Below are 27,824 nucleotides of genomic sequence, written 5' to 3' on the forward strand. Positions count from 1 at the left end.
TGTTCCATCTGATCTGTGGGGTATATGCTTACATCACTGAAATAAACATTTGATTAAATCGAATGGGACTTGATGTTACTGAATTTCATTGTTTTTTTCTTGCTGAAACAGTTTTAAGTTCACGTGAAAGTGTGACACACTTTAGCCCTTAGCTGAATACACTCCAGTCTTTTTTTAACCAAGAAATAAAAACATATTGGCTTCTATTAAGCATTCTCCATGGCATAACGCTGCATTTATTATCACCCTCTTACATTATACCATACAGAATAGAATAACTGCTGGTTTTAATGTATCATTTCATTATGTGGCTGCCTCTGTGTAATAAATTACACAAGTACCATGAATAGAGTTTGTTAAAAGAAAGAACAATCAGCAGTGAGACTGCACAACTCGTAGGTCTTTTAATTATGCTTCATCCCTGAAATAATGCCAAAGCTTGTTTAGGAGTTCCAGCTGTGCCGAGCACTTCAACAGTGTTTGCAGCTTTATCTCACACAACCAGGTGTTCCTAACACAGGGGTTTTTCTTTATTAAATGAAAAACCTGGCAAAACATAGAGCCTCTGTTATAGTCTTTCAGGATAAAGCAACTAATAATTCACAGCTAATAGCTACCATCAAATTATGTGAAGAGAGAGAACAAAGAGTTTAGTAACAGGAATACAGAGAGTCAAAGACATGCTTCAGCTCAACATTTTAAAGTTTGCTATACTGGTACATGATGTAAAGATAGTTATCATTAAAGAAGAATAACAGATCATCTGGTAGTGCTGAGGGTTGATGAAGTCTGTAACTGTAATTCAAATGTTTTCAAATTGCTATCAGTCCATGTTCTTACTCACAAACCGCAAATGCAAAAACAAACATACCTCTCCATGTTCCAGGGGAACTAGTCTGGAATAATAGGAGGTGCAGATCACTTCATCGTCTCTCTTGTAAGTTGGTGGCCCAATTCTTGGCGTAATATTATAACGAGTTAAACATTCGGTATCGCTAATTGCATAGTACTGCCATGGTCTGAACTCTGTGCCATCTATGGAGCGTTCCAAAATCCAGTTTCCAGGTCGTGGAGCATTAGCAGCTTTGATGATGACATATGCAACTTGAAAGACCTAAAAAAATACAAGAAAATTTTAACACTTCATCATGCTGTAAAAGACCACTAAAACCCAATTGGGTACTAAATTCAAACTTTAAAAGCAGTATATGGTTTGCCTGGGGAAAGGGTAGAATTTGGTATAGTTAACTGGATAAAATTTTTGCACAAACTTTTGACAAAAGGCCAGTCTAATGTTTTACTAGCAGAAATATGTATATTTTTTTTGTCAAAACTCTGACTATTACAACAAAACATTTTATGTGACTAAAAAAACCCAATGTATTCAGTGCATCATTCTGTGTTAATGTAATAGCTAAAATCTACATCTACACTGTACATTTCAGGATTACTTGGGTATAACATTCTTTCTATGGGCAATGTGCTATTTAGCTTTTCTGAACCACTGAGGGCTTCAAAGAAGTGTGTTGGGTTTTTTTTCAAAACAGCTGCAGCCCAAACAACTCTTTGTTTCACATTTTAGCTGGGAGCTTAATCCTCTCAGTAATAGCATTTCTGATAAGCTTTTTACACCTATATTAAAAATCTGTGCATTCCATTTTCATTCTGTTATTTAAGCATAAGACTATTTACAGACATTGCTGAAAATACACAGAGACAACTAATGTGAATGTGACAAATATAAGCATAATAATCGTATTTAAGAATAGTAACTCTTTTAAGATGTGCACTCTCTAATCTACACAGGTATCTTGACTATATTTTTAACAATCCTGGGTCCAGAGTGAAATCCTTATCTACATAACAGCACTGTTCAGCACTTCTCTGAGCAGGCAGGGCAGTAACAAAGTTTATATCACCTTTTAAATGACCTTGTCACGGCAGCTAGATAACCTGCACCGGCCCCCAACTAGCTATGGCGTTAGACACTAACACTGACATGCACTTTCTGCAAAGCTACAATCTTCTTCCTTACCTCATACCTACTATATCACCTCACTTTAAAAGGCTGTCTTTGCAAATTGATAAGATTTCTATATAGGAGTTTAATGTCTTACATGCACTAAAGTATCAAGCCACATTTAGATGAAAGAAAAATGCCACATTTTTCAGCCATCTCAGAGGTATGTATTCTCACTTGAGCAGACTGCCTGGCTGATATAATCACCATAATTCCTGTCTGCATGTACAGTATTAATACTGTGTTGTGCTCCAATGTGGCCAAAATCAGTTCTTTCAGACATTTTAAATTTACAATTTTTTTTCTCTTTTTGCAATACAGATTAAAGACAGAGCAGGAATAGCACTTGCCACATAAAAGCAAAGTTTGATTTTGTCAAAAGGGGTAATAAACACACAGAGATAAACAGTGACTGCATTGTGTGTGCAATTCAGGAAACTAATTTTGAAACAAAACATTCTTTAAGTGAACAGAGCTTTGCTTAGGAGATCTTGCAGACATGAGAAGGAAAAAAATTGGTGATACTTATCTTCAAATGACTTACTAGATTTAATACCTTAAAGTCAAACTATCTCAGTTTTGATATGATAAACATGATATTCACTTGGTCTCATTTTCTTTTCAGGCACTCCAGTTTTATCCTTTGAAACATGAAGTACGTACAGACAGAAAATTTCCAGTTGATTCAATGAATATGAAAATTTACACAAATTGGGAATTTTATTTACTGATTTATATGACATTTCAGCAATGCAAGCAGAAGTAAACAAAAAGAGAAGCCAGATCACTGTTTAGTCACTGCCTTACAGTCTTAGCAATAAAATTTCTCTGTGAATGCCCTGTTGTTCAGCACAATCTTAAAATTTGATCAAAGTGAATACCAAGAATTATAATCCAGCTTCCATGAAGAAAAAAGCCCCTTTTAAATAAGACTTACATCATGCCAACAAGCTCCAACTGAAAAAAATGCTAAAACGCATGCTTTTAAAGGGAAAAGAAAAGAATTCAGGCAGACTCCAAGTCAAGCAACTGTATTCTCTACGTACAACCTGGATTTCGTGGATTCCGTTAGCCGTAGTTGAGTTGTATACCTGTTTTACACTTGGTTATGCACAAGCAGAATTCAGTACTCCTAATCTGAAGACAGCTGTATGTGACAAGAGTCACTTTTATGAGTATTTTCTCCATCACAGAAGAGAACTGCAGAAAAGTGTTAAAACTAGGGAAGTTTTATTGACGGAGCTTAGGAACTGCTCCAAGTTCCTTTGAAGTCAATTATCTCTCTCAAATGCATAAAAGAGGCAAGACTGGAACCCCTATTTTTTTCCAGTGCCATGGCAGAAATTTTTCCTCAAAAACTCTTATACATCTTTTATTTATTTATTTTTCCTCTCTGCTTGCTGTCATCAACTAAACTACTTCCCTACTTATTACACAGTTGGCTGAACAACAAATGATCTACTTTTGATTACATTGAGATTTTTCAAGACCCATTATAGTCTGCAGCTGATGTAGCTAGTTCTAAATCCAGTTCCAACTAGTAACAATGAGCAATCCTTTATCACAAACTAACTGCAGCCACTACTGCAGAAATAAAAGACATTCGCAAGAGTATGTAAGTTAAATTTATTTTAAATATCAAGTTTCTTGGTGAGGGGGGAATGAAGAGAAAAGCCAGTTAAAGATAAAAAATTTTTCAGCAACTGTGCACACACTCAATGCACAATTCAATAAATTTAATCTTTTCAAGTCAATGTTTTTCCAGAAAAACAGCAGCCACGTTTGGTACTCAAGCATCTAGGGATTGATTTTTCCAGCATGCCTACAGTTCATCAACAGCTGAAATGAAGATATTTGTCACTATAAACCTAAAAGAGACATTCGAAAATAAGTGAATGGTTCTATAAACATTTAAGTATGCACAGTGTAGAAAACCATTGCCTTCTTTTCCCCCAGACCCACGCAACTCTCTTCCATTTACATACATAGACCATAGGTACCCCAAAATACTTCATAGGTAAATCACAGGATAATGAATATCAGCAACACCAGGAAAATTTGTCAGTCCCTGAAATAACATAGGTTAAATATCGAAATGAAAGGATTTTGTATAAGTGTTCCTGCAGTCAAGAAGTCGCAAGACAACCCATCAATATGAGTTATATTCTCAGGGATTATGTTCCCAAGCAAGGGAAGAAAGATGGAGGAAGGGATTTCCCAGTGTCTGCAGATGAAGATATTTTAAGGAATGTCAGCAGGCAGGGGTTTCACAGACCTCATACCCCACAGCCTCTGCAACCCAAACCAGATCTGAACCAGGAACTCCATGTAACACAAGCTGATTTTCCAGTATCCTTAAAGCACTTCTTTACAGATTTTTACTTTTAAATTCAGGTTTGAACATCACCGAAGGCAGTTTCTTACTACTTTTCACATCCATTCAGCGTCCACTGACCAGCCACATGATAAACTTGAGCTGTGTGGCAAGAGCTAATGATTTGTACACTTTAATTTGACTGTATAGCTTTCCCAGAACTCATTTCCTCATTGAGCTACAAGGGTAAAAAGGGCAAGTCAAAGCAAGTTAGCAATTCCCAAGCAGCCATAGATTAAAAGTGTCATTTTACAGGCATTTCAATCCCTATTGTAAAGACCAGCCAAATAAACTTGTACTGAAGAACCTCTTCTTCATAGCAGCAATACCAACATAACAAGTCACTTCTGCTTTATTTCGCCTTTCTAAAGACCTTGTTTCCCTGAATGTATATCCATCAACACCAAGCGCATTATTCTTGAAACAGATTTATCAATGAACTCTTCAGTCATCAGGAAGTTTTGCATATTTTTTTTGCTCAAGACTGTAAACTCAGCCAGCAGTGGCCATGCAACAGATGCTAGCCAAAAGTCCCCATTTCCAAGGGCACGGTCAGCGCTCTACAACCCACAACAGATGCATGCCCCGGCAAGCACAGTTTTCCTGGTAGTCATTTTAGATAATAACTCCCAGTTATACTTTTCAATTTACACAAATGGAGACAACAATAAGGAAGATTCTGGTTTTTCGTATCTATGAGTATTTGAGCCCCAGATTCCAAAAGTGAAAAATTAAAGATGAGTCCCAACACATTTTTCCTTTTCTAAATTTCAGAAAAGTTTAAGCTGCTAAGACCAGAGGTACCAACTGCTACTTCAAACAAAATAGCATGACAAGTCCTGTAGTGAAAATGTTTATTACAACTAACATTAGTCCACATTTTATGTGAAACTGCAAAATCCCTTCTGTTCGGTGCTGTCAACACATACAAACCTGATTACCAGAAAAGCCTCTTGCTCAGATTTTGTTTTACTGTCCAAAAAGTCTGAAATTATTCTGTGCAAACTCTCAAAGAGTAGAAGACTACATGAAGAGATACTCTGAGTAACAGTCTGTATCATTCACAGAAATGTCTTTCTAAGGAATAAAGATGGCTTCAGGCTCTTACTAGAGATTGTGAGGCCTAGCAATTGCTTGTGACATTTTGCTCTGAGGAGTCTCTGATACTAAAAGTGCAAAATAAATTAAATCCAATAGAATTTCTAGTCTCCTGAATTATCTTTTCTTCAGGATTTTGATTCATTATGTTCAATCATTGTTTTGGAATAGAAGAAAAATTAATTTTACTCAAGAAGTGTATTGTAAGAATGTACAGATGAGCACCCTGAATCTTGCATTATTAGTTTTACAAAGCCACAAAAGGCTTTTAAGGCAGCTTGCCATGTACAGTAAATTAACATTGGTCCAGTGAAGTCAACAGAATAATATCTTTTCACATCAGCAAGGGATTTGTCCTTACAGAAATCTCTTCTTGCCAACTGATTTCAAGATAAAGGCTCTGTACAAATCATTTTATAATATTTGCATTCTTTTTAACTTTCTAATGGCAGAAACTACAAATTACTCTTACATCAGTCTCTGAGTGTTAATCCAGTTCTCATGAAACAATTCATGAGCTATGACTTAATCAGAAGTGGAGAGGTTTTCTCAACCTGATACTTGGGTCTTCCAAGAACAACTGGTCTTGCTTTACAATTCAAGAACCTTGTGATATATAAACTCGTGCCTTTCTGATATGCCTAGTACAAAGTACCCTTAAATACCTTTAGAAGTCTGAAGCACGGTAATAAAACTGAGGGAAGTATTCTTCATTTAATGGTGTGACAGAGAAATATTTTACAGCTGGCCCAAGCACACTGCTGACATTTATAATAGTCAGCATTTACTTTAATTCATTATAATTTCACAAAGTAGCTGTTCAGACGAGTCAAATTCAGGCAAAAAATGCTGTTTTTATCTAAAACTGCTAATGTGCATTTTGTTTCTGTAGAATTGCCAGTCTAAGAAGCTCAAGGTCATAAATCAAATCTTGGTATCTTGTGCATCAATACTACACCTCATTGCTAAACTACTCTTTCCCCAGTTCTGGATCTCTGCCATACCTTTAATGGAAAGGGGGAAGGAAGAAAAAAAAAAAAGGAAAGACTATCATACATCTGAGTCCTGGAATAACTGAAAAGCACATCAGAATATATGTAGCTGGTTGTTATGATCCATGCGAGCTAAAAACTCATGACGTACCCACTGGCTACACTCACAAAATGTTTAGCATTAGTTATAAATACCACAGACTCCTGCAAAGGTGAAAGATCAAAACAGCAATTTTGATACTGATTTTATTAGCCAGCCCTCTTTTCTTAATAAGATTCCATCAAACTGCTCTTCAGTCTAGCTGGTTTTAGACTCAATAAACTAAGTGCAAGGTAGAATATTAGCTGAAAGAATATCTTCTGCTCCCTTCCAACTTTGAGCCAAGAAAAAAACAGAGCCAAATACAGGACACAGACTGTGGTCAGAACTTCACCTAGGGTAAGTTGGAGCGAGGCCATTTTTCACCAGCTAAGGACTAATCTTCCCCATATTTGCCAGCCAAGGCTATGTTCCAACACTCACCGACCCGACTGCTGGGTTATACCTCTAAACTGTACATTGGTAACAAATCCAGGAAACAACCCATTCTTCTTACTACTAGAACTTCTGGTAATTACTCATAAAACATAAATAATGACCAGATGGTCATTCTTCACATCACAAATGGGTGTGAAAACCTTCTGTATTCTGGCAAGGAATGTTAAAGGACATATTTACTTTAATACACCACTTGATAGATTTAATGCACAAAGCTTGAAATGTAAAAAAAGTACCAATGCTAAAGGTATACCACAATACATATAGTTACAGGTACTGACTTTAAGGAGTACTTTTAAAGGTCCTAGAAGAGTATTTTAACTCATTCTCAAGCAAATTTATGAAGTAAACAGCTACTAAAATCACTAAGGTCCTTCATATGCCTTTCTTTTGTGAAAGTTTTCTTTACTTGTGCTGACTCGCTTAAAGTAAGCACACCAAGTCAGCTCTAATGACTCACTGACTTCAAGTGATCTCTATTAAGCAAATCCTTTCTCACAGAGCAGTAATTTACATTCAGTTTGCATAGCCCTAGATGCCTTCCCTCTCTCAAACTCTCCAAGGAAAACAGAAGAAAGGCCCCTTGGGGGAAACTTTTCAAATCGAATTAGTGAAACTGAGCATGGGTCAGGAGAGGAAAGATATGTATTTGGTGAAACATCAACAACACTAAGGCTGGAGAATAAAATATTTAGAAGGCAGCTCAGTTGGTCTGTCTCCAAAGTGAAAATGTTACAGGAGGATAAAAACTAAGGCATTCCCTCCTCCTTCATTTTTCCTTCCTGTTTGTCCATTTACAAACCAAACACAAAGCCAACTCTTCAAACAACAAGTCCTACCCTTACCTTCTGTCACTGACAAAAGATACCCTGTGATTATTTTCTTAACAGTTCTGCTTTCTAATTAAAGAGCAACCTAGGCACTTGTTTAACCTATGCTTCATTTTAAAACATCAAAGTTAAACCTTCTGTTTAATCTTTAAAATAACTCTCAAGCAAGGTTTAGAGATCTTGCAAAAGCTTGTTACCAACTTACACCTCAAGTATGCATTTCTTAGGTAGTAACAAAGCTTCTTCCAGAGTTTGGAAGCATCCCCATATTAATAATGGGCTGTTGAGCTATGATTTTCAAACAGCTTAGACAGGTCAACCCATAGATCTGTTCAAAGCAAAGCAACAAGAAAAAGACAAGAAAAATACATTTTCTTCATAAACTACTTTGTCTTTTCTTGGAGCAGGGTTGGAGACTTCTGATTCTTCCATGTCTAACAGACAAACTAATAATCTGCAAATGATCTGCAGTTTAGCAGCCTCCTGCCTAAGAATGATGAATCCCTCCAAGCTTTGCCATAAAGTGCCAAAACAGAGGAACCAATTTCTGCCCAGACAGTTCCAGCCTCCCCAGGATCAGAAAGCACTGGTTTAGAGATATAATCCCCAACTCTTCAGAACAACTGACAGCAAAAGTTCACAGAAGGTATAATATAGAACATTTCTTCCCAGTGCTCCTTCCAACAAGACGGTGATCAGAATCAGTCAGAAGAGAAGCACAGAAAGTGGTAAATCAATTTTTCTTTCAGCAGCACTAACTTTGCCCCATTTCATGCGTGTTTTGCTTTCTAGTCCTGAAGGATATCCCTCAACTGAGGAAAGTCTGTGTTTCCAGGGTTCTGGAGATCCTGCAGTTGAACTTTCTGACATTTTACACGTCAATCTGACAATTACGTTACATTAACAGGTTTACATATTTAATATAAACATGCAAAAATACTGAGAAATTTAAACAGAAGAGTTTAACTTGAGACCTACTGTGAATACAATAATCCTCCCATCACTTATCTTTCTCTCCTCCTCTGAAACTCAGTATCTATGCTACAATACCTATGGATCAAGAGTTCGTATTTGGAAGTATATTGTGCTCTGTTTTCTTACAGTAAATGTCAAATGTTTCTACCATGTCCTACTCCAAATCATTTACGCTTTTACTAAGAAAATGTACAATGCTCAGGTAACAGGCTGATAGTTATAATTAATAAACAGAAGCAGTTGCATCCTCACGTATAAAATCTGCACTTATGACAATACCCTGAAAACACTGTTTGCTGCTTGAAAATAAGTCTTTGATAACACAGACTTCAAGTAACTTGCACGAAATCAAAGGTGGAAGAAAACAGTATCAGAGGGCTACAGGGAAAAGACAGCAGGGTCAGGCAGAGGAAGGTTACTAAGACAGAAGGAATGCCTGCGTAAATACTCTCATCCACACATATACAATTGTTACTGTGCTATGAATTACAACAACATGTGACCTATATGCTTACAAACATAGTCACTTCCACTCCAGTCTGATAGGAATGAAGTCTCCAAGATGCTTTAGAACAATAAATGAAAAACACATCTGTTTACAATCAGTTCATTAATAGTTTTAACATCCATGTTTAACTACATGCTAGTAAATAGTTAACTGCTAAATGTCCTGCCATCTAAACAAAGAACAACTGCAACCAATCACATTGGCTTATATCCTACATACATTAAATGATGCTCACCTAAATGTTACTCACCTGCCTTAAATCCAAGGTGATGGTGACCCAGTGGTACTGCCTCCCATTCTGAATGCTGGGACTTTGCCACCAGTTATTGGTACCATCAATTGCACTGGAAATTGGGTGCTGCTCTGTTTTAAAGCAAAAAAGTTAAACATCTCTTGAAAATACATCTCACTGCATTTTCTCTGACCCAGCACCTTCATTTCACACTGTGCACAATATCTTCCTGTCGTAAAGAAGTAAAAGCTGAAATCTGCCTCCAGACAAAAGGCTGTCATTGGATTCTGCGGTGCTTAATGGTAATTTAAGGTGCTCGCACTTTCTGTCAGCCCTTTGCTTAAAGGTAGTTTCACACATGTAGCAGAGAGACTACAAGTAAAAAGTATTTGACCCCAATACACCCTGTATTCATGAGGGTCAAAAAGAATGACACAAACTCATAAAACCAAAAAGAACCCCACATGAAACTTGCCTTTGGGATTGGCACTGTGGTGGTCACAGACACGGCACTGGGCATTGCGCAGGGGCCGACCAGGGACGTGCTCCACCAATTTGCAGAACATCTCTGGTCCCTTCTCCCCACAGGTGGCATTGGTGGAGATGTGAGCATTGCTGGCCAGGTTCAAAATGGCAGGGAACAGGCCTTGAAAGAAATAATGATTATCAGCCACATTGTAAGGCAAGCAAAATACAGACATGGGTATGAGACAGGTCTCTGAACATATGTGGTTTCATGACAAGCTTCTAGCTTGGAGTCAGAGATACAGAAAAATACAACGAAAACAATTTATCTTGTGAAAAGATTTTCTTACCACACTGACACCAGCACATCAATCATCATAGCCCTGGGGCACTGCAACCCTGCCTACAGCCCAGGACCCTGTTTCAGCCCCTCAGGGCTCCCCCCACCCTGCCCATGGCCCCATTTCAGCACCCCCCAGGGCCATCAGCTCCCACCCAAGCAACACCACAACAGGGCCAGCCTCCAGCTCCCCACAGCCCTGCCCGGTCACGGGCCCGCTGAGTTGGACCCACCCACAGACCCACGTCTCGGCTCGACCTTGACCTGTTCCCAGGGAGGTGCCCGATGCCCAGGACTGGGGCTGCCCCAGAGGTTCTGGCTGCCCTGCTCCTGGCTGGGGCAGTGGGACAGGGGTTGGCTGCCAGGACCTGCTCTGACAGACCCACAGGGAGCCCCCCTGGCCCTCATGGCACCCTAACCGCAATAACCCTCTTATTTCACTCCACCTTTGCATGCTTTATTGCTGAGGAACCCAAGACTTAGTAACCTAACTCATCGAGTTACTAAACCTTCTCTTCACATTGTGAATTTATCAAAGCCAGGAGGACAACTGGCCCGCTCCCAGAAGCAAGGAGGAACTGTACAGCATGCACTGGGCTGGTGTGGAAAATGGCGTTTAACAGGAACTCTCTACAGCAGCAATGCCACCATCCTGAACAACATGGTCCAGGCTCATAAGTTTTAAGGACTGCACTTTAGACCTTTGTTCTGAGCTTTTCTGCAGTCTGTATAAAACCTAAAGGATATTTTTCTTGCCACTTATTAATGTTTACACAAGCATTTTACTGTACTTTCAAATGGTGTTGCTCTTGGGCACTGGAATAATGAAACAGACTAAGTGTTTCAAGATCACTGCTACTGGACTGGAAATCCTCAGTATTTTCTAGAAGGGGAAAAGTTTAACTTCGGCTTGAAGACTACTGACAAAATGTAAAGAATACTGCATGCGACAAAGTTAAGCACAGCTTCTCAGCAATGTCATTATCAGTTTCCAGCCTACCCTCCTGAGCTAGAAAGCTTTTATTTTTTGCATGGTTATGGTACAACAGAGATACTCCATTCTACTCAGAAGCAACTCTGAAAAAGAAACAATTTTGGAAAAAAAGAGACCTGTCTTTAGAGATTAATAACTACAGGCTGAAATCAAAGCTAGAACCTTGGTATGGTATATTAACAGTGACACAAGAATTGCTACTGTTGCAACAGTGAGGTATTAAAATCACATTTTTCTTCTAAGGAATTCTGAAAACAAACAAAAAAAAAATCCAGTCATATTTGTGAAAATATATGCCTTTTTCACTAGTAAAGATATATGAATTCTTTCACTTCATTAATCTACAACATACATTTAAAATATTGTAATATTAATATTTTGCTTTTCTCAGTTGTCCATCTCAACAAGGCAACATTGAATATTCCTTTAATTTAAAGTGTCTTTGTCTGCCCAGTAATCGTATTACCCTGGAAAGCCTGGAGAAAAGTTTTAGTGCTATTTAAACCTTGACTTCAGCTATTGAAAATGTGGCTAAATCCTAACGCTCTGCACCACAGTATGAATAACAAACAGTGTGTTTTCAATTGTGCTATACTCGAAACTTAACAGGAGGGAGATGGAGCTTTTTATTTTTTTGAATCCTGGCTTCATTTAAGTTAAATCCAGACTAGGTCATATGCCTTGTTCTTATTATACCTAAATCTGATGCAGACGAGGACACTGAAGACATCCTACTGACCATTTTGGTGAGGCTCTTCTGCCAGTAACATGCTTTCTGCACAGTCTTCTCTGACCTCATGGAGTATGGGTACAGTATTGCTCCAGACCTAAAGCTGAAGGCAAAGCAGAAATGCCACCCTCCATTTTCCTATTGGACAAGAAAGCTCAATGGTGGAAGAGGGTATCCTTTTTTACATTACGCTCCAGTGATATAAAATCTTCCTTATTCAGTATTCATTACTGTTCACACAGGGGTCTATCAGCTAGTCTTCAAGAGCTATCCATTACTTCCCAGGTCATTTATCACCTTCACTCACATTACACAGTAACCTTGTCATTTCTTTCCAGGGTCATCTGTTACAGTAACAGAATTTGCTTACAATAACATTCAGTCAACAGACTTGTGCCAAAGGAATAGCAAAGCCCTGAAGAAAAAGTGCTTAAGGCAAGTGCTGTGTTGGCCAAGTTTCATCCCAAAACCCCAAGCTCAAGTCACTACAGCATGCACCCTGGACTCAGCCCTTTTGTCTGCTCATCATCAAGCATCTCATTGACTTCTAATAAATTTGCTGCTTGATAATGCAATGAATAAAGCTATGGTAACATTAAGGTCTCATGATGAGTCTTCTGGATCCCACAGAGATAGGAAGAAAGAACACTTCAACGCAACTGAGTTCCACTGGAGTTTTGCCCCAGGATTCAAATAAAAAGCAAGAGGCTGTTAGCTTCATCCTGCAAGGTACTGCATCTCTTCAAATCCTAGCTGATTACATTCACCTCTGATTCTCACTAACACAATCAGATTTTAAGGCAATCTGCAGAGGTGCGGCCACTGATTTCAGGGGAGACTGAGCTTAGTATAGGAGCTGATTTATTAAGAAACAATAATTATCTGCTATAAACAAACTGGAAAAAAGACAAATTTCAAATAAATTAGTTGTGTCTTTAAAGAACATTGTTCCTCTTCAGTATTTTCTTAAGAAAAGCTGGGTACTCACAATTGTGAGTTCAAGCGCTCTTAGATGCTCCACATTTACTCATTTACTTCTAACTGCTGGCCAGCTCTTTTCATGGTAAGGTAAATTCTTTAACTTGATTCTTCCAGCTACTCAACTGCCCATTTGCCCCAAACCACAGATTTAGGCACTGCCCAAACCAGAAAATGAATAGTGTATAGATACTAATTTGACCTTAAAAAAGAATAATAATTGGTTCACTATAGCTCAGCACAAAAGCAGAGCACAATATTTTCATTAGATGTTCAAGCAAGTGGCTCATTTGCAAGGACTTGGTTTTAGCCGGATGCATGACTAAAACTCAGCTACAGGAAAACTGAAAACCTGAGTGGGTACTGCCAGAATTGTATCATTCAGAGCTTTCCTACAGGGGCAAAATGCCCTAAGCTCAGAGAAGGCAAAGGGAATCAAATCCCTAATAAGGTGGTCTGCAATGTGGATATGGCAGAATTTGTCACATTCACACTCAACAACATTTGATTCCTAAAGAAATCACAAGAAGGAAGAATTCAAAGGTTAGATATTTTTGTATGTATAGCTCAGCAGGCAAACCTTATGGTGAAGGACACAGCATTAATGTTTCACCAAAAGTCAGGGAAAAGGCTTGTTCATAATGAAGCCAGTTGTAATGTATTTAAATGATGAACAGGTGGTCAGCATGCAGTACGCCAGGGAAAAGGAAGACAGGCAAAGAGCTTTCAGGTAGATGAGGCAGTCAACTTCTATTTTATGTGCTAATATACCTATGGACTTTCATCCTTCAAAATGAATGGGGATAGTTGGAGCATGCAGCTTGTAGCAGTCAAAGTGCTGACAATTCACACAAAGTCATCATGGACTGAGCTATCTCGCTATTACAAAGTTTATGGCTGAATGCATGGCTGACACTTCTCTGGAAATTATTCTACTGAAGTCAGAAGTCCTCACAAGCTCCCTTTGCAGATATAATTACCATCATCTTCCCTGGAGACTCAACTTAATTCTTTGTGGTTTTATAACTTTTTATTTTGTTATAGGTATAGACTACCAAGCACCCCTGAAGTTTTCACCAAGAAGAATTTCAAGGATTTGGGACGACTCCAGCTGTGGCCAATCCACATCTGTTGATACATTCTGGATACACTTGATTTACTGCACATGAGCAGATCAATTCCACAGTATTTGCACAGTGGATCTGACATATTCTGGACTTTAACATTTTGTCTAGCTCCGATAGCCTGCCCACATACAGAAGCATCACTGCAATCCAAAGACACTAGACTTACTCTCTGTGCTCAGACCACAGCACATACAAATCACTAATGGAAACCACATGCATTTGTGTGCCATTTATCAAAGGCTTTTTAGACATATTTATTTTCCCCTATCTTTAAAAAGTATTGTCAGTTTTAGGACCCTTGCCTGCATTCTGTACGGCTAGATCTGAATGAAACGCCAATACCATTCCAAGTTAATAATTTTTTCACTCAGGAAATTAATAGTTATTTCATCACTGTTCTGTTTCAGGTGGAAGGGAAGTGGATTTGTGCATTTTGGCAAAATCCACGTTGTCTGTGGTTTTGACTATGTTTGACTGTATGGATTGTCACAATGTGAGTTGACAGACAGGGTGAAACTGTACTACTTCAATTTTTACAGATGGCATATGGAGAAAGGGAAATATTCCCCAGAATAACAATCTTCCTAGCAAAGACTTAGCTGATTAACTAAATTTCTTTTACACACACAGTTGTACAAACAGAAGGATAGATATGAGAGTTCCGCTTTACATGGTCTTCACTATTTCAGCAAATATGTTCAATAAGCACAATAAAGATGAAAATATTTGTTGGTATCCTGATCAACACAGTGAGGATGACAAAACATCTTACAGGAAGGACACTTTTAAGACAGCTTCCCTCTGAATCCATATTTACTAATGTGTCTGACATCCCCTGAAAGCTGAATAAATTAGGGAGGAGTTTGTTGGGTGGGTTGGGGTTTTTTTTTTTGTTTTGGGGTTTGATTTTGGGAGGTTTTTTATTTAAAGAAATCAGAAGACAAAAACTGATGGGAAATGAAGACAAGAGATTACCTGAATCAAGCCAAGAACTGAATCCAGAAGGTGACAATTTTTTTCTGGATTGTTCATCAGTGTATACAATGAAGGCTCCCAACTACAGCCTGATTTTTCCCCTAATATTTTGGCTTTTTTTGTGCTGAGTGTAATAAAGCAGTAATGCGCAAGTGAACAAAGTAGATGTGACTTAAAAAACATAAAGAGCTGATGTGTGCAGTAACAATGAGCTTTTTATCGTGTCATTTCTCAGAACACAGAAATACTTGAAGGGGTCTAATCTAATTTGCAAGTTAGCATTTTTAAAAATGTTAAGGCAATCAGCGGTTCATAACAAGCAGGCAATGTTGAAGTTTGCTCACAAGCAATAGATCCTCCATTTATTGAAAATATTTACAGAGGACACAGTGACAGTTGTTCAGAATAGTACTATGCACCACTTCAGGAAAACACAAAGCACTAAGGCCAAAATGTAATAAAATGTCACAGAGTATTAGAATGTTTAAAATATGTAATAGTATTATGCTGCAGAAGTTGAGGTCACATTCTTTACAACATTCTCAGACAGTTTTCAATAGCATAGATTTGTTTTAGTTTTTCTGTCTTATTCAAGTTTTGGATTAAATGAGTTTACTAAATAAAAGCCCTGGAACCTTTGGGCTTGAGTTCAGATTCCTTGCCTGCTCAATAGATCTACCCTCATTATATTTTACCAGACAATGTCCCTAGCTTAACCTTTTCTATACAGTTTCATGTGTATATCATGTGAAAATCACAGTGAAAATCCAGGCTGATTTCCCTCAAACAAATGGGCTGAAATCACTAGCTTCTAACTGTAGGAATTAAGGCATTAATTCCCTATTCTTACAGTCAGCAAGAAACCTGGGGTATAACACTCAACCTGCTATTTATAATACATTTTGTGGAGACGTTGCCTAAAAATATGCATTAACTGTAGCACCAACCCATTTGAAAAGCTGAAAGCTTCACTACAACTTTACACAATAGGCTTAGGTAGCAAGCCACTAGTTAGAAATTATTTAGAAAACTGATCACTCATTTCTCTGAAGCCCTACAGAGAGGAGAGTTTCTGCTAGCACAACACAACGTTTACAGGAGCTAACTAAGGGGTATGGTTTTATTATCAGAACCTCTGCAAACTTTAATTTGCAATGTTTAGATTAAACTACTTCAGATTAAAACAAAATTTTACTATCATGACAGACTCCAACCTCCTAAAACTTGCTCTCTATTTCTTCTCACACTGTAGAGCAAAGCTGAGTAATACGTTAATCACAGAAATACTAGCTGGGGAAGATTATGTTTATTTAATTCAATCAGTTTTCAATATAAAAACATATTAAGTTTGTTCTCAAGAGCTTCCAATGAGGGATATTCCTCAACACCCCTGATAAGTCTATTCTGGTGCTTTAGCACTTTAAAAGTTACAAAAATTTGTCTTCTTCGCTGCATTCGTGATCTTTCGGGATCTTGATTACAGCTTTTGATTATCTGAAAGGCTGTTATCACACACCCTTTTCTCTTTTCCAGACTAAGTAAACAACCCTTTCAATCTTTCCACAGTCAATTTTCTAAACCTCTTATCCTTCTCAATTCTTGGCAGTTTGCATCTCTCCAACAGTGCAGCCCCTCAGACCTCATCAGCACTAACTGGAGTAGAATAATTTCTTAAATTCTTGACAGTTTTGTTAACACACCCAAGAATAAATTTTGCTTTCTTTTCAAAGCACTACAGCTCGGTTTCCATTGCATGCTAAGGTAAATAAAATATCATTTTCTGTTGTACTGCAGCCCAGTCAGTCATGAAAGAGAAGTATACTTCAAATCAGGCCCTGGGATGAGCTGGGGTTATCTGTAAAACAGATTAATTTGCAGCCATTTGCGGAACACTCATAAGCACTTGCTTTCAGAACAATCTGCTGATTATTTTACAGCTCTGATTCTGTCAAGCTTTTGCAAATCACCCTTAAACAATCCAACTGGAGCACCAGAAGAACAAACAACAAAAAATCCAGCAGTTAATGTGACCAAAAACATTCTGCTTGAACCCTGCAAGCTGCTAGAGCACAAACAAGCTACAGAAGACCAAACCTTGCCCCTTCCTCTGTCCAAATGGCAAAGAGCTTCTCTGCCAGACATTTTCTGCTGTTGATTATGTGCATTCAGCATTATTAATGAGATCCTTAATGCAGACAGGGTACTGCAGCAACAGGCATTTACCTACTGTGGTCTGCCTTGGGCTAGATGATGTGCTAATTAGCATTCAGTGCTCAGAAATGTATTGGAAAGAACTATAACACTGCGAATTAATAACATTCTGTCAAATTTAGACTGCAAACACAGAAGGCAAACGTTTGCTCACTCAAGAATGAACATCAGCTGTACTAACCTCCCCCCATTAGTGTCCTCCATATAGTTTGTGAAGGTCAAAGAGCAAGAGTTTGGCATAACTTGCATGTCTTAAAACTCTCAAACACCAGCATATACAGCCAGGTTGACAGCCAGAATGCAGCAGAGAATTTGAATAAAGCAAAATGTTTTTTCCAAAAAGAAAGCACAGAAAACCTGAATCCTAAAAAAAATTAAAATTTCAAAGTGTAAGAAGCAGCATGCTAAATATGAATGCAATGCAAAACTAAGGTAAAGGAAGAGAGAAGAAAGCATTACATCTCAATTAAGTCTGAACTGCAAGATGCTATATTTCCCAATATGCAGGATTGGAAGGATAGAGAGTTAAAATCAGGGAATTAAACTCACTGAAAAATGCCTATCACAGAAAATCCAGACTTCCAGATTAAATGTTCAGAAAAAAGGAAGGCCAAGCAATACATCTTCACAGGAAACTGAGGTTTGCCACCTCTATTAGTTACACAGTAACTAACATTTTCTTACACAAAGTACTGAGGTTAATACCACTGATGGGTAGGATACTAGTTTAGATTGAATATTAACACTAAAACAATATCCTTTAGATTATGAAGCAAAGTGTTAACAAGTTAGCTAATGCAAACTTTAGAACGTCCCACCTTTCAAGTCCCTCTCATGCTCAGAACTTGCAACCGTAGATGTACAGCATATGGAGACTATGTCACAACACCTACTCAAATTGAAGTAGAGAGGATAAGGGTGAAAAGACATGCGTCATCATGCAAATGCTTAACACTGAAGAAGTTTGAGCAACTGATTTTCAGTCCCATCCAGAGATTCCTACAAATGAGCTACCTTGTTTCCCAAAGGGAAAGCATCACCCCTGACAGCCTTCAGCTGACTGTCTTGAGAGAATAGAAAACGTGGATAAATACAGTAAGTTTAATAGCTTACATCACAGCCCTGAATGTGGTTTCTAGTATTATGGCTTGGTCCTTCACAGTTTTCAGAGATCTGAGGGAAAAAATATGGAAGTTTGAGTTCTTGGGGATAAAAGAGCATCAGAAAGTTTTATGACAGTAATTCCTAATACCTTCAATACTGAAAGAAAGCAACTTACTGCTGATCAGAACTAAGGGACAGTAAGAAGAAAACTAGCTTTCCTGGTAGTTTTCAGCATCAGACAGTACAACTTGATGTCAAAGGTGGGTAATTAGCAAGTACTCTCTCCATATATGATGAATTTTCAAAGTATAATCAATATTTCTTCCATCACATCATGTCTTGCAAGCATTGGGGTTTTTTGGTATGGTGTTGGCCTGTTCAAGAATCTGCCTAGAAATTGTCACAGCATTTACACCAAAGCAAAAGAGCCAAAAGTTGACAGATGGGCAGGCTGCCAAAGAACAACAAACCTGCCAGACCATGAAATTAGTTCTTTCTTGTTCACCCAAAGCTTTTTCCACATGTTAAGGAGTCTACACCATCCTGTTTGGTGGTTTGGGGGTTATTATTTCTTTTAGCATTACACTAGCTATTTTTCCTGAAGTCACCTTAATCTTGGGAATGACTTTCACTCAAACCTGAAGTAAACACAAACCACAGCTATTAAATACTTCAGTGTCAGTTTTGCTTACATGCAGCCTAAGACACAATACTAGCTTAGATCAATACGACAGCAGTACTGGCAGTGTGACTGGCATGTCAAAGACTAGGGACTTCAGCCATTTGTCTCTTATAATCTGTCCCAGTATCAAAAAGACAGAACATTTTTGTTCTTACTGATGACGGATCTAAAGTAGCCTTTTCCCTCCTCTCCCCACCCTCCTTTTACTATAAGGACCTCAACAGTTAATAGGTAACGGCTCACCCTGCACTTCTGTCCTATCACCAGTTTTCAACCTGACCCAGCAGTCCTCCTTGTAAATGAAAATCCTGTCTGGGTTTAATCCTAATTAAATTTGCATGCATAAATGTGCAGCTTTAGGCTTCACACTGAATCATTTATTATAATAAATAATAAGCTATGACCCAAGTATCTATTAGCTCTCTCCTGATTCTAAATTTCTGTTTCTCACTTGCAAAGTCTAAGAGACCTGAGCTTGGACCCAGTCACTTCTGTAGTGTGACTCAGTATCACAACCAAACAAAATGTTACCACTTCTTTTCCTGTGTAAGCATAAAGAAAGACCCCTTGAGGCAGCTGGCATCTCCTTGTGATCATAAATGAAGTTTTCCAGCAAGTGGCTGCACTACAAAGGAACTCTGAAATGTATTCTTCACTTAGTTCACTTAAGTTTGTTACTCACCAGCCATATATAAAACCAAAATTTCACTTTCCTAACTTGAAAAAAAAAAAATCACTTTCCTAATATGAATGCACAATCTTAATATTACAAATGGCAGCTGTCTTAGATGAAGTTAAGTTTCTATTTAAAATAAGTGGAATTTTTCCATTAATGAACAAAACCTGTTTCAAGTTGAAGAGTTTTTGGCACCTCAGAACTACCAGCTCTCCTGTTTTACAACGATGTGTTTTTTTCAGAAACAGAAGAAAAATGTGTTCATTCCAGCAGGCACAAAGCCATTACCAGGGCACATACAGCCCTGTATCACTGCCAGATCTTCCTGGGTAGAAGGGAGCGCATTTCCTCCAGCTTGAATGGAGATGAAAGGATTTGCAACTGTGTAACGCTGAAGACATGCAAAACTTGATCATTCCCTTATCTCCACCGACAAGATTTTACCACCTCTTATTTAAATGGTTAGTTGGAAAATAGCCTCTATAGGGTTTTCTTCAGTTATATCCAACTGTTCATTCAATGTGCTATAGAGGTGGCTTTCTGCTCTTAGCAAAAAGTAAAATATATCCTGCTACTTTTTTTCTAGACATTTTACTCTAGGCAGCAAAGTAAAATTGCAAGTCACCATGCTTTGTTTACTTACATCTACTGGTCTTGAGGCACACAGGTTAACAAATGTAGAGGGCACATATTGCAACTATTTTAAATATTAATATCAAGTCACCAGTTGCACATTTTTTATGTTTCAAACCCTCACCACTATCAAATCCTCATTTTACTGTTTTACAGTAAATGCCTTCATGAAAATCAAAAGCATTTGTGTCACACAGGATAAATTCCTGAAAAGGTGTAATTTTAAGAACACAAAAAAGAAAAGGGTAAAAAAGCAACAAATATTGCAAACTTTTTAAAAAGTTCTCTTCTGTATTGCCATCAATGCTCAATAACTCAGCCAGCTGCATGGAATTTTAATCAAGTGTCCTGAAAGTATTTTGCCTTTGGCCTGAAAACAGGAATGATGCATTTCAGCCCAAAGGGCAATTTTTAAAGAAAACTCTTAACAGCCTGAAGACCAGGACTGAGAGTTCAAGTAATTTAATTTAAAATTCAGCAATGCTACAGCGACACTAAAATATTGCAAGGCACATTTTGGATCCTCCGTGAAATACCCCAAGCATTTCTGCTGATTACTGTGGGAAATGCGGCAATCACATAGGTAGAGCTGCAGAGTGGGCAGCTTATTTCTCATTGTCCTTAAGAACAGAAAAGATGAGAAGGGCTGCTCAAGTTTTTTGAGAGAGATTGTATCATCAGTCAGTACTATGGGATATACAGGAAGCTTTTTCTTCTTTGGGGCAAACATCCTGACCTCTTCCCTGACACTGCACCCCTGAGAAGCCCCTTCCTACCCTCTTGCCCTATCACTACAGCAGAATTCTCAGTCTACCAGAGATACCCAAACTTGGATTTGTCCATTACCACTATCAGCTGTGGCAGCACAGCAATAGCAGATCCTTACACCAAGTACCCACAGTAAAAAGTTTCTGAGCAACCTGACATATCACTGGAGCTAAACACCAGCATGGCAACCTCTGATCCATGCCAAAGATACACATTGAATACAACCTTCCAGCAGCAGTCATGATTTGTACTTACTGATTCATTGTTGCCTTCAGATCATATACTATCACTCATTGCTACTGAAAGATCTATTCTCCTTTAGTCATCTCGCAGTTCATCTTAGAAGTTCCATGCCCAGCCACATACATCATTCTCATTGCTTGCAAAGAGCAGTCTCCTTCACCTCACAGAAAACCTGCACTGGCCTTTGCAGAATCATTTCTTCAATTTGCAATGTCCCCATTACAATATTATCAAATATGCAAGAAATTGAGCTGTCCCTTGTGTGACCACTCTTGAGTAAAAAGTGGTCATCCATTTGATTCTAGTATTTGCATTTGCTGCATGCCTTTAGCAATGACAAACTTGCTCTGGAGGACATTGGCAGACATACTGTAAACCTACTTCAAGAAGACAAATTGGGATAGGGCTTGGAAGAAATTATTCCTGTTTTAGCTTAAAATTCATGTTTACTTCTAAAGTCCATTGCAGTAACAAGTTCACATTTTTGCATTAACAAAAAGAAAAGTATGGTTTCTAAAATTCTGATCAACTTTGTGAGATTTACTATTAATATCCAAAAACAACCCTTAAAAATACCCAGTTTTATTCACAAATCATGGAGTTCTAGATACATGACAAATTTGCTTTCTGTTTGTAAAACTGTTTTTCTTAGTCCCGTAAATTAGATATATTACTCCATAAAACTAAATTGGACTACTTGGGCAATTAAAAAAGAGCCTTACTGAACTGATACATTAGTTAGCAACTACTGAAGGAATAAATGAACAACTGTCCGTAGATAAATGTAAATTCACAGCAATTCTGCTAAAGTGAGTGGAGTTCACTTGAGCCTTCATTTTCCCATCAAAATCTTTATCTCTTCAGTGTATTTTAAAGGATGCTTTCTAGAAGTCATTGAGTACACACTTTAGAGAGTCTACAAGCTAAAGCACATAGAAGGAATCCTAGAAATTTCAACAGCATGTATTTCACAACCCTAATTTAAACCGGGGTTTCCACAGATACTGACAATTTAAAGAACCTTTTACTTCAGACTTCTGTTATCTAGCCCTTCTCAGCCAGTAAAGCAACTCAATCAGAAGCATTAGCACACAGTTACAAGCCTTTTTTTGCCCTTCCCTCTTGCAACAGTGCAAGATATGCACAAAAGGCAGCACTGTAAAGACAAGTAAACTATATGAATGGTGTGGCATGGAGAATAACAAAACACACATTAGCTATTCATGCATTTGAATGAGAAACGTTTGTAATGGAAAACTAGACAAGAAAAAACAGTGGACGCTCTTCAGCAGTTCTATTGGTAGTGAAGGGCCTTCAGGAGCTGGTTTTCTTGACAGCCAGAAATGGGGAAGGGTAATTCCATTAATTTTCAAGCACAGGCCTACTGCTGCTGCTAGACTCTCACCGATTCACAAACTATCCAGATACTCCTGGATGGATCTGGAATAACCCTGAGAAGTCAGTGAAGACTAGCCAGGCTCCGTCCAGCCTGACAGCACCTCTGCCCTGGGTAGGGCATGGCAGAGGAGCACCAGGTACAGCCAGGCTGCCCAGCCTGCCATCCTCCCTGGCACCCAGCTTGCCCACCACCTTGTGCCAGGGCTACAAAGCTCATTCTGTTAATGCCCATGTAAACAAAATGAGGGACAACTCGGACCCCTGCTCCAGTCCTCCCTGGAAGGGCGGTATTCAGCCGCAATCAAGCTGTACTGGAAGGGCCAATTGCTACTGGGTGTTTTCTTCTTACCACACAAACATTTCTTTATGCACTTCTTTGATCAAATGAGTTTTGTGACAGAAGGCAAAATGCCAGTTATGCTTTCAGAAACCTGAAAAAAAACCCTATCAATACTAATCTAAGCGAGCATCAGTGCTAGCTCCAGTTTGCATTTATGCTCAATGGTTGAATTCCAAGGTTTATTACAGCCAACATGACTTGTGTCAACTGATTTGTAGTGTTAGAATTTTGCTATTAAAAACTTCCTGCTTCATCAGGTCCAAGAGAAAAAAAATTAGTAATACAATAGTCAAATCAAAATACTATAGTTGTTTCAAATTACCTATACAGGTTCTGCCCTGTCCTCTCAGCCTTTCAGCAAATAAAAGCTTAAACAAATATGAAAAAGGAAGCAGTGGACATGGGCCTATCTTCAAGGTCATTTTGGAGCAAAACAGCAGTAAAAATGCAGGCAGAGCCAAGGGGAAAATAAAGTTTCCACTTCGGGAAGACCATTTCTTAAACAGCTTTTTAACCTTTATTCTCATGCGGGAATCAAGAGGGGGGCTGGATCTCACAGCACAATAAATGAGCTCACAGAAAGGAATTACATTATGCTTGCAAAACAACTTTCAAATCTGAAACTTTAATCTAGAAGAATTGGTTAGGGAATATCTCTGACAGACTTGTTACTTTTCAAAACAAAAATCATCAAAAGCTAACAAGTTAAATATGATAAAAGAGAAGGAGTTGCTAAAGGCTGAAATCCACTCTGCCTACACAAAGCAGCAGTGGGATCTTCATGGCCTTGCCTGGTAGGAACAGCCCAGAAAGACTTAGTCCATCAACCAACATCAGCTGCTGCTTTACACAGCCTGCAATGGTAGACCAGTAGGTGAGACTGCCATGCATCCCCCACACCTTCCAATAGCCCTCTGAACCCACATGACCATTAGAGCAGTAGTGATTTTCCAGGAAGACTTTAAAAAACAATCAGGTTTTCAAGTAAAATCAAAGCATCCTATAAGCATGGTTTGCTCTGCCAGCAATGCAATGGAAAACTTCTCGGGAATCAATACTGCTGTTTCACATCAGGAAGGGAAGTCTAAATTACATGCATCTACATATCTTTGTAATAAGGATATTGAAGACTTATACTATAATAAGTATTTTTATAGCCTTACATTTCTATGCTTTACAATTTTTGGAGTGTTATTTATATCTACTGTAACTACAAAATAAATCTGCTATTTTTCCTGTAAAACTGTGATGTATACAGCTTTTTAATACCCAAAAATGTGTATAAAATAATTACATCTCTGGACAAAATCTTTTTTTTCCCTTCTAAAAAAAACACAGAATGATTGAGAAATCATTAAAATAAAGTCCTTAAATAGCAAAAGTAACTAAAAAAACCAAACAGATATACCTAACCTTTCCTAACCTTTTTTTGCTCTGACCCACAAGCAAATGAAGCGCTCATCTCAAATCTCAGCCATATCCTAGTGCCCAGAGGCACTGTACACAGTCTCTGAGACATCACCTAGGTACCTAAAAACATACATAAATGGCAAGTTTGATTGATGTGCACCTAAGGTTTATGCCAACTAACAAATCACAATTCCTGCAAGCTGACCTAACCAATCTCATCTTGCAAAACTTCTCCAACACACTATTCCTCTGTTTGGTCAGGAAGGGATGCCTGGAGGACAGAAAAAATAGACACAGGAGAAGGCAGCAAACCCCACGTGAAGATCCTGTGTGAGATTGCTGTAAATACCAACAACTGATCAACACACACTGATAGTCCTGAATTTCCAGAGATGCATTTTCTAAGCCCTCAGGGAATGGAGAAAATATTTATGACAGACAAATGGGGTTTTTTTATCTTAATCTTCAGTCTGCTTAGAATGCTTTCATGGGATTTTTCTGTCACATACCTTTGTACTCTGCGAAAAGAGGAAGTGGTCTGTGACTTGTTGGTGCTAACTTTCTTTTAAAATAAGTGAGGGAAAAGCACAAAGCAGATTTTTAATTTAGGACTTTCTAATGAAGGCCAAGCACAACGTTTTCCCCACAGAACGTCCAAGATGTTCTTTGCAGACCACCAGAAGAACTGAAATTTCTCATGCACCTCTTCCTCTCTCCCATCCTCAAGTCAGATCTCAATCAGCAAAATTTGCACCAAGTTGAGGTCCATTACCTTTTACATTACTCTTCCTACACTACCAATTCCTTCTAATATGATCAACCCCCAGTTCTATTTAATTAAGGTTTCAAAACATGTGATGCTTATTATGAATTTAGGGAGCCTTATCATTTTGACACAATGGTACCCACAAAGTCAGCATTCCTGGGGACATGCAATGACGTCTCTGAGGTGACTTCATAGGTCATCTAAAATTGACTTTTGTAGAGTACTATTTAGAACAAAGTCCATTACACTAAGGCCTTAACAGCCAAACCGTGTCAGAGAACACAAAAGCCCAGAGCTCCAGAATTACATCTGCTCTCTACATTGTTTTGCTGGGGTGTGTCAAGTCCTGTAGCCCAACAGAGAGGCAGCTGCTGCAGCTCCATGTTCCCAAGGACCAGTCAGTAGTAAAACTGAGCATGTATTCCCAACAGGCACATACATAGCCACACACACAATGCAACATATATGCATCTACATCTGGCCAGCCACATAGATCAACAAAGACAGAAACAAATGCAACCACCACCAATGGTCTCATCCTGTTCCCTGCTCCAGCTGATCAGGATGAAAGACCTTAAGTAAAAAATACATATTCATGTACAGATATATATACAATGAGGGTTCCTGCAGTAGCTGAACTTGGACACTCAGTCTATACAGTAACTGCCCCCCCATAATCCCAGGTCTTCCCTGTTGCTGGCACCTGGGCATGTGAGCCCTTGAGGCCAACAGCCCCACTCCAGCCACAGGTCCACAGACTGCCTTGTACACACACCACCATCCCCATCACACCCACCACATACCCACTATGGGCCCCTCCAGTTACTAGCCAAGATGCTCAGCCTACCTTGTAGTTGGCCCTGGATCTTCTTGTCACCAGTTGCCTGACACAGACGGGTCTCTTGGCTGGCACCTAAACTCCACGGTCTACCCAATAGCAGGAGATCCAGAGAAGGATCTCCTGCTCCCCCCAGCAGCCAACTTGCAGACCTTCTGGTCTCTCCTGTATCCATCCCAAAATGACAGCTGATTTGATACCTGGCTCCCAAGCCTCCCATCCCACTGACTGGCTGGTCTGGCCTGATGTTTGCTGGTGACTGCACGCTGACACACAGACCCACACAACACACACACGCTCCATTGTCTCCAGCCATGGGCACCCGAGACACACAGGCCCCTGTGACTCGTGGTCCCCTCTCCAGTGGCTGGCACTTACATCTCTGCACACACAGCACAGAGACACCCTCACCCAGGAGAACAGTTAGAAAGAATTTAATAAAAAGACAGGACATGAGGTACTTCATTACAGGACACATACTGATGAGATATGGAGCACAGAGTGACAAGCATATTGGCCTGTAACCTGCTTACAGCCAATTGGCCTTCTTCAACATCTTCCCCCTCTTCCTCCCCTCCCCAACTCGTTCTTTCCTAGAACACCTTGATCCCTGCACTCCCTCTCCCTGTCTTTGGCCCTTCCTCTACTCATCCCAAAATAAATCTTGTGCAATGCCAAAATGTTCTTCCCCTGCATCCCATAATGAGTTCCATACCCCTGTAGTCAGTCACCAGACCACTACTCCATAAGCCTGGGAGAGCTGCTCCCATAACTCACAGTGATGGTTGTCATGAGACAGCCCTGCCAGGGGCTCATTTCTCTGAGTTCGTTATTGAGGTTGCCCTACTTGCTCCTCTATGTGTGTGGGCATGAGATTTATCACATAATCCAACACAGGGGAAAAAGTGAGAACTTAAACCAAGTATACCATTCTGTCCAAATCTGCCAAAGTTTTTAGCTTAGCTGAATTAGGCACCAAAAAACCCTTCTCCACTAAGTGGGATGCAGAGTCATCCAGCCAAATGGTGACAGGCATGAGTGACCCAGTAAAAAAAAAAAAAAAAAAAAAACAGCAGACCAAAAAAAAGTTTCTCCTGAATTCAGATGCCTGACTGACACTTGCAACAAGCAAATTAAGAGGACGAAGGCCTGCAATTTGATTCTCTTTCCATCTTTGAGTACCCTAACAATCCAACTACAGCATCAACTTTTTTCTTGACCATTCTCCTTCTGCACTGTTAAACTTGCATTCTTCGCTGCACAGTAACTCAGTTTCAAACACAGGGTTTGAGAGATTTCGTACACACTTTCCTCTCCCGGCATTACCTGTCAGAGCAACTTGGTAATATGGCACTCTATTCAGAAATCGGAGATGTGGGTTCAAACCATCTCAAACTAAGGAGATTAACCTAAATCTCCCACTTCCTGGCAAGTGCTCTAAGAATCTGATTTGTAAGCAAACCATATCACTTATGTTTCAGTAAAAAAACATGGTTGCTGACCATAATGCCATAATTTGTGTATTAGTCATAGCCTAAGCATACTTAGTAAACCAGATTCTTGAAGCAAGGTAGGTTTG

At 39.0% G+C, this 27,824-nt stretch overlaps 1 protein-coding gene across 4 annotated transcripts in view; it reads right to left on the bottom strand.

Annotated features, from left to right (window-relative positions):
• Positions 1–27,824, bottom strand: part of LAMA1 (laminin subunit alpha 1) — a 101,697-nt gene that overhangs the window by 72,860 nt on the left and 1,013 nt on the right. For all 4 annotated transcript variants that reach the window (XR_012622992.1, XR_012622991.1, XR_012622993.1 and 1 more), the window contains exons 2-4: positions 10,043–10,213; positions 9,586–9,698; positions 872–1,114 (exon numbers count right to left, since the gene is read on the bottom strand). Coding sequence is in view for 1 of the 4 variants with exons in the window: in XM_074821632.1 (XP_074677733.1) it covers positions 872–1,114; positions 9,586–9,698; positions 10,043–10,213 (527 nt within the window). In the remaining 3 variants the exon portion in view is untranslated. The remainder of the gene's footprint in view (positions 1–871; positions 1,115–9,585; positions 9,699–10,042; positions 10,214–27,824) is intronic.

This window comes from Strix aluco, chromosome 1, assembly GCF_031877795.1.
Source record: "Strix aluco isolate bStrAlu1 chromosome 1, bStrAlu1.hap1, whole genome shotgun sequence".
In the NCBI taxonomy this organism is placed as follows: Eukaryota; Metazoa; Chordata; class Aves; order Strigiformes; family Strigidae; genus Strix; species Strix aluco.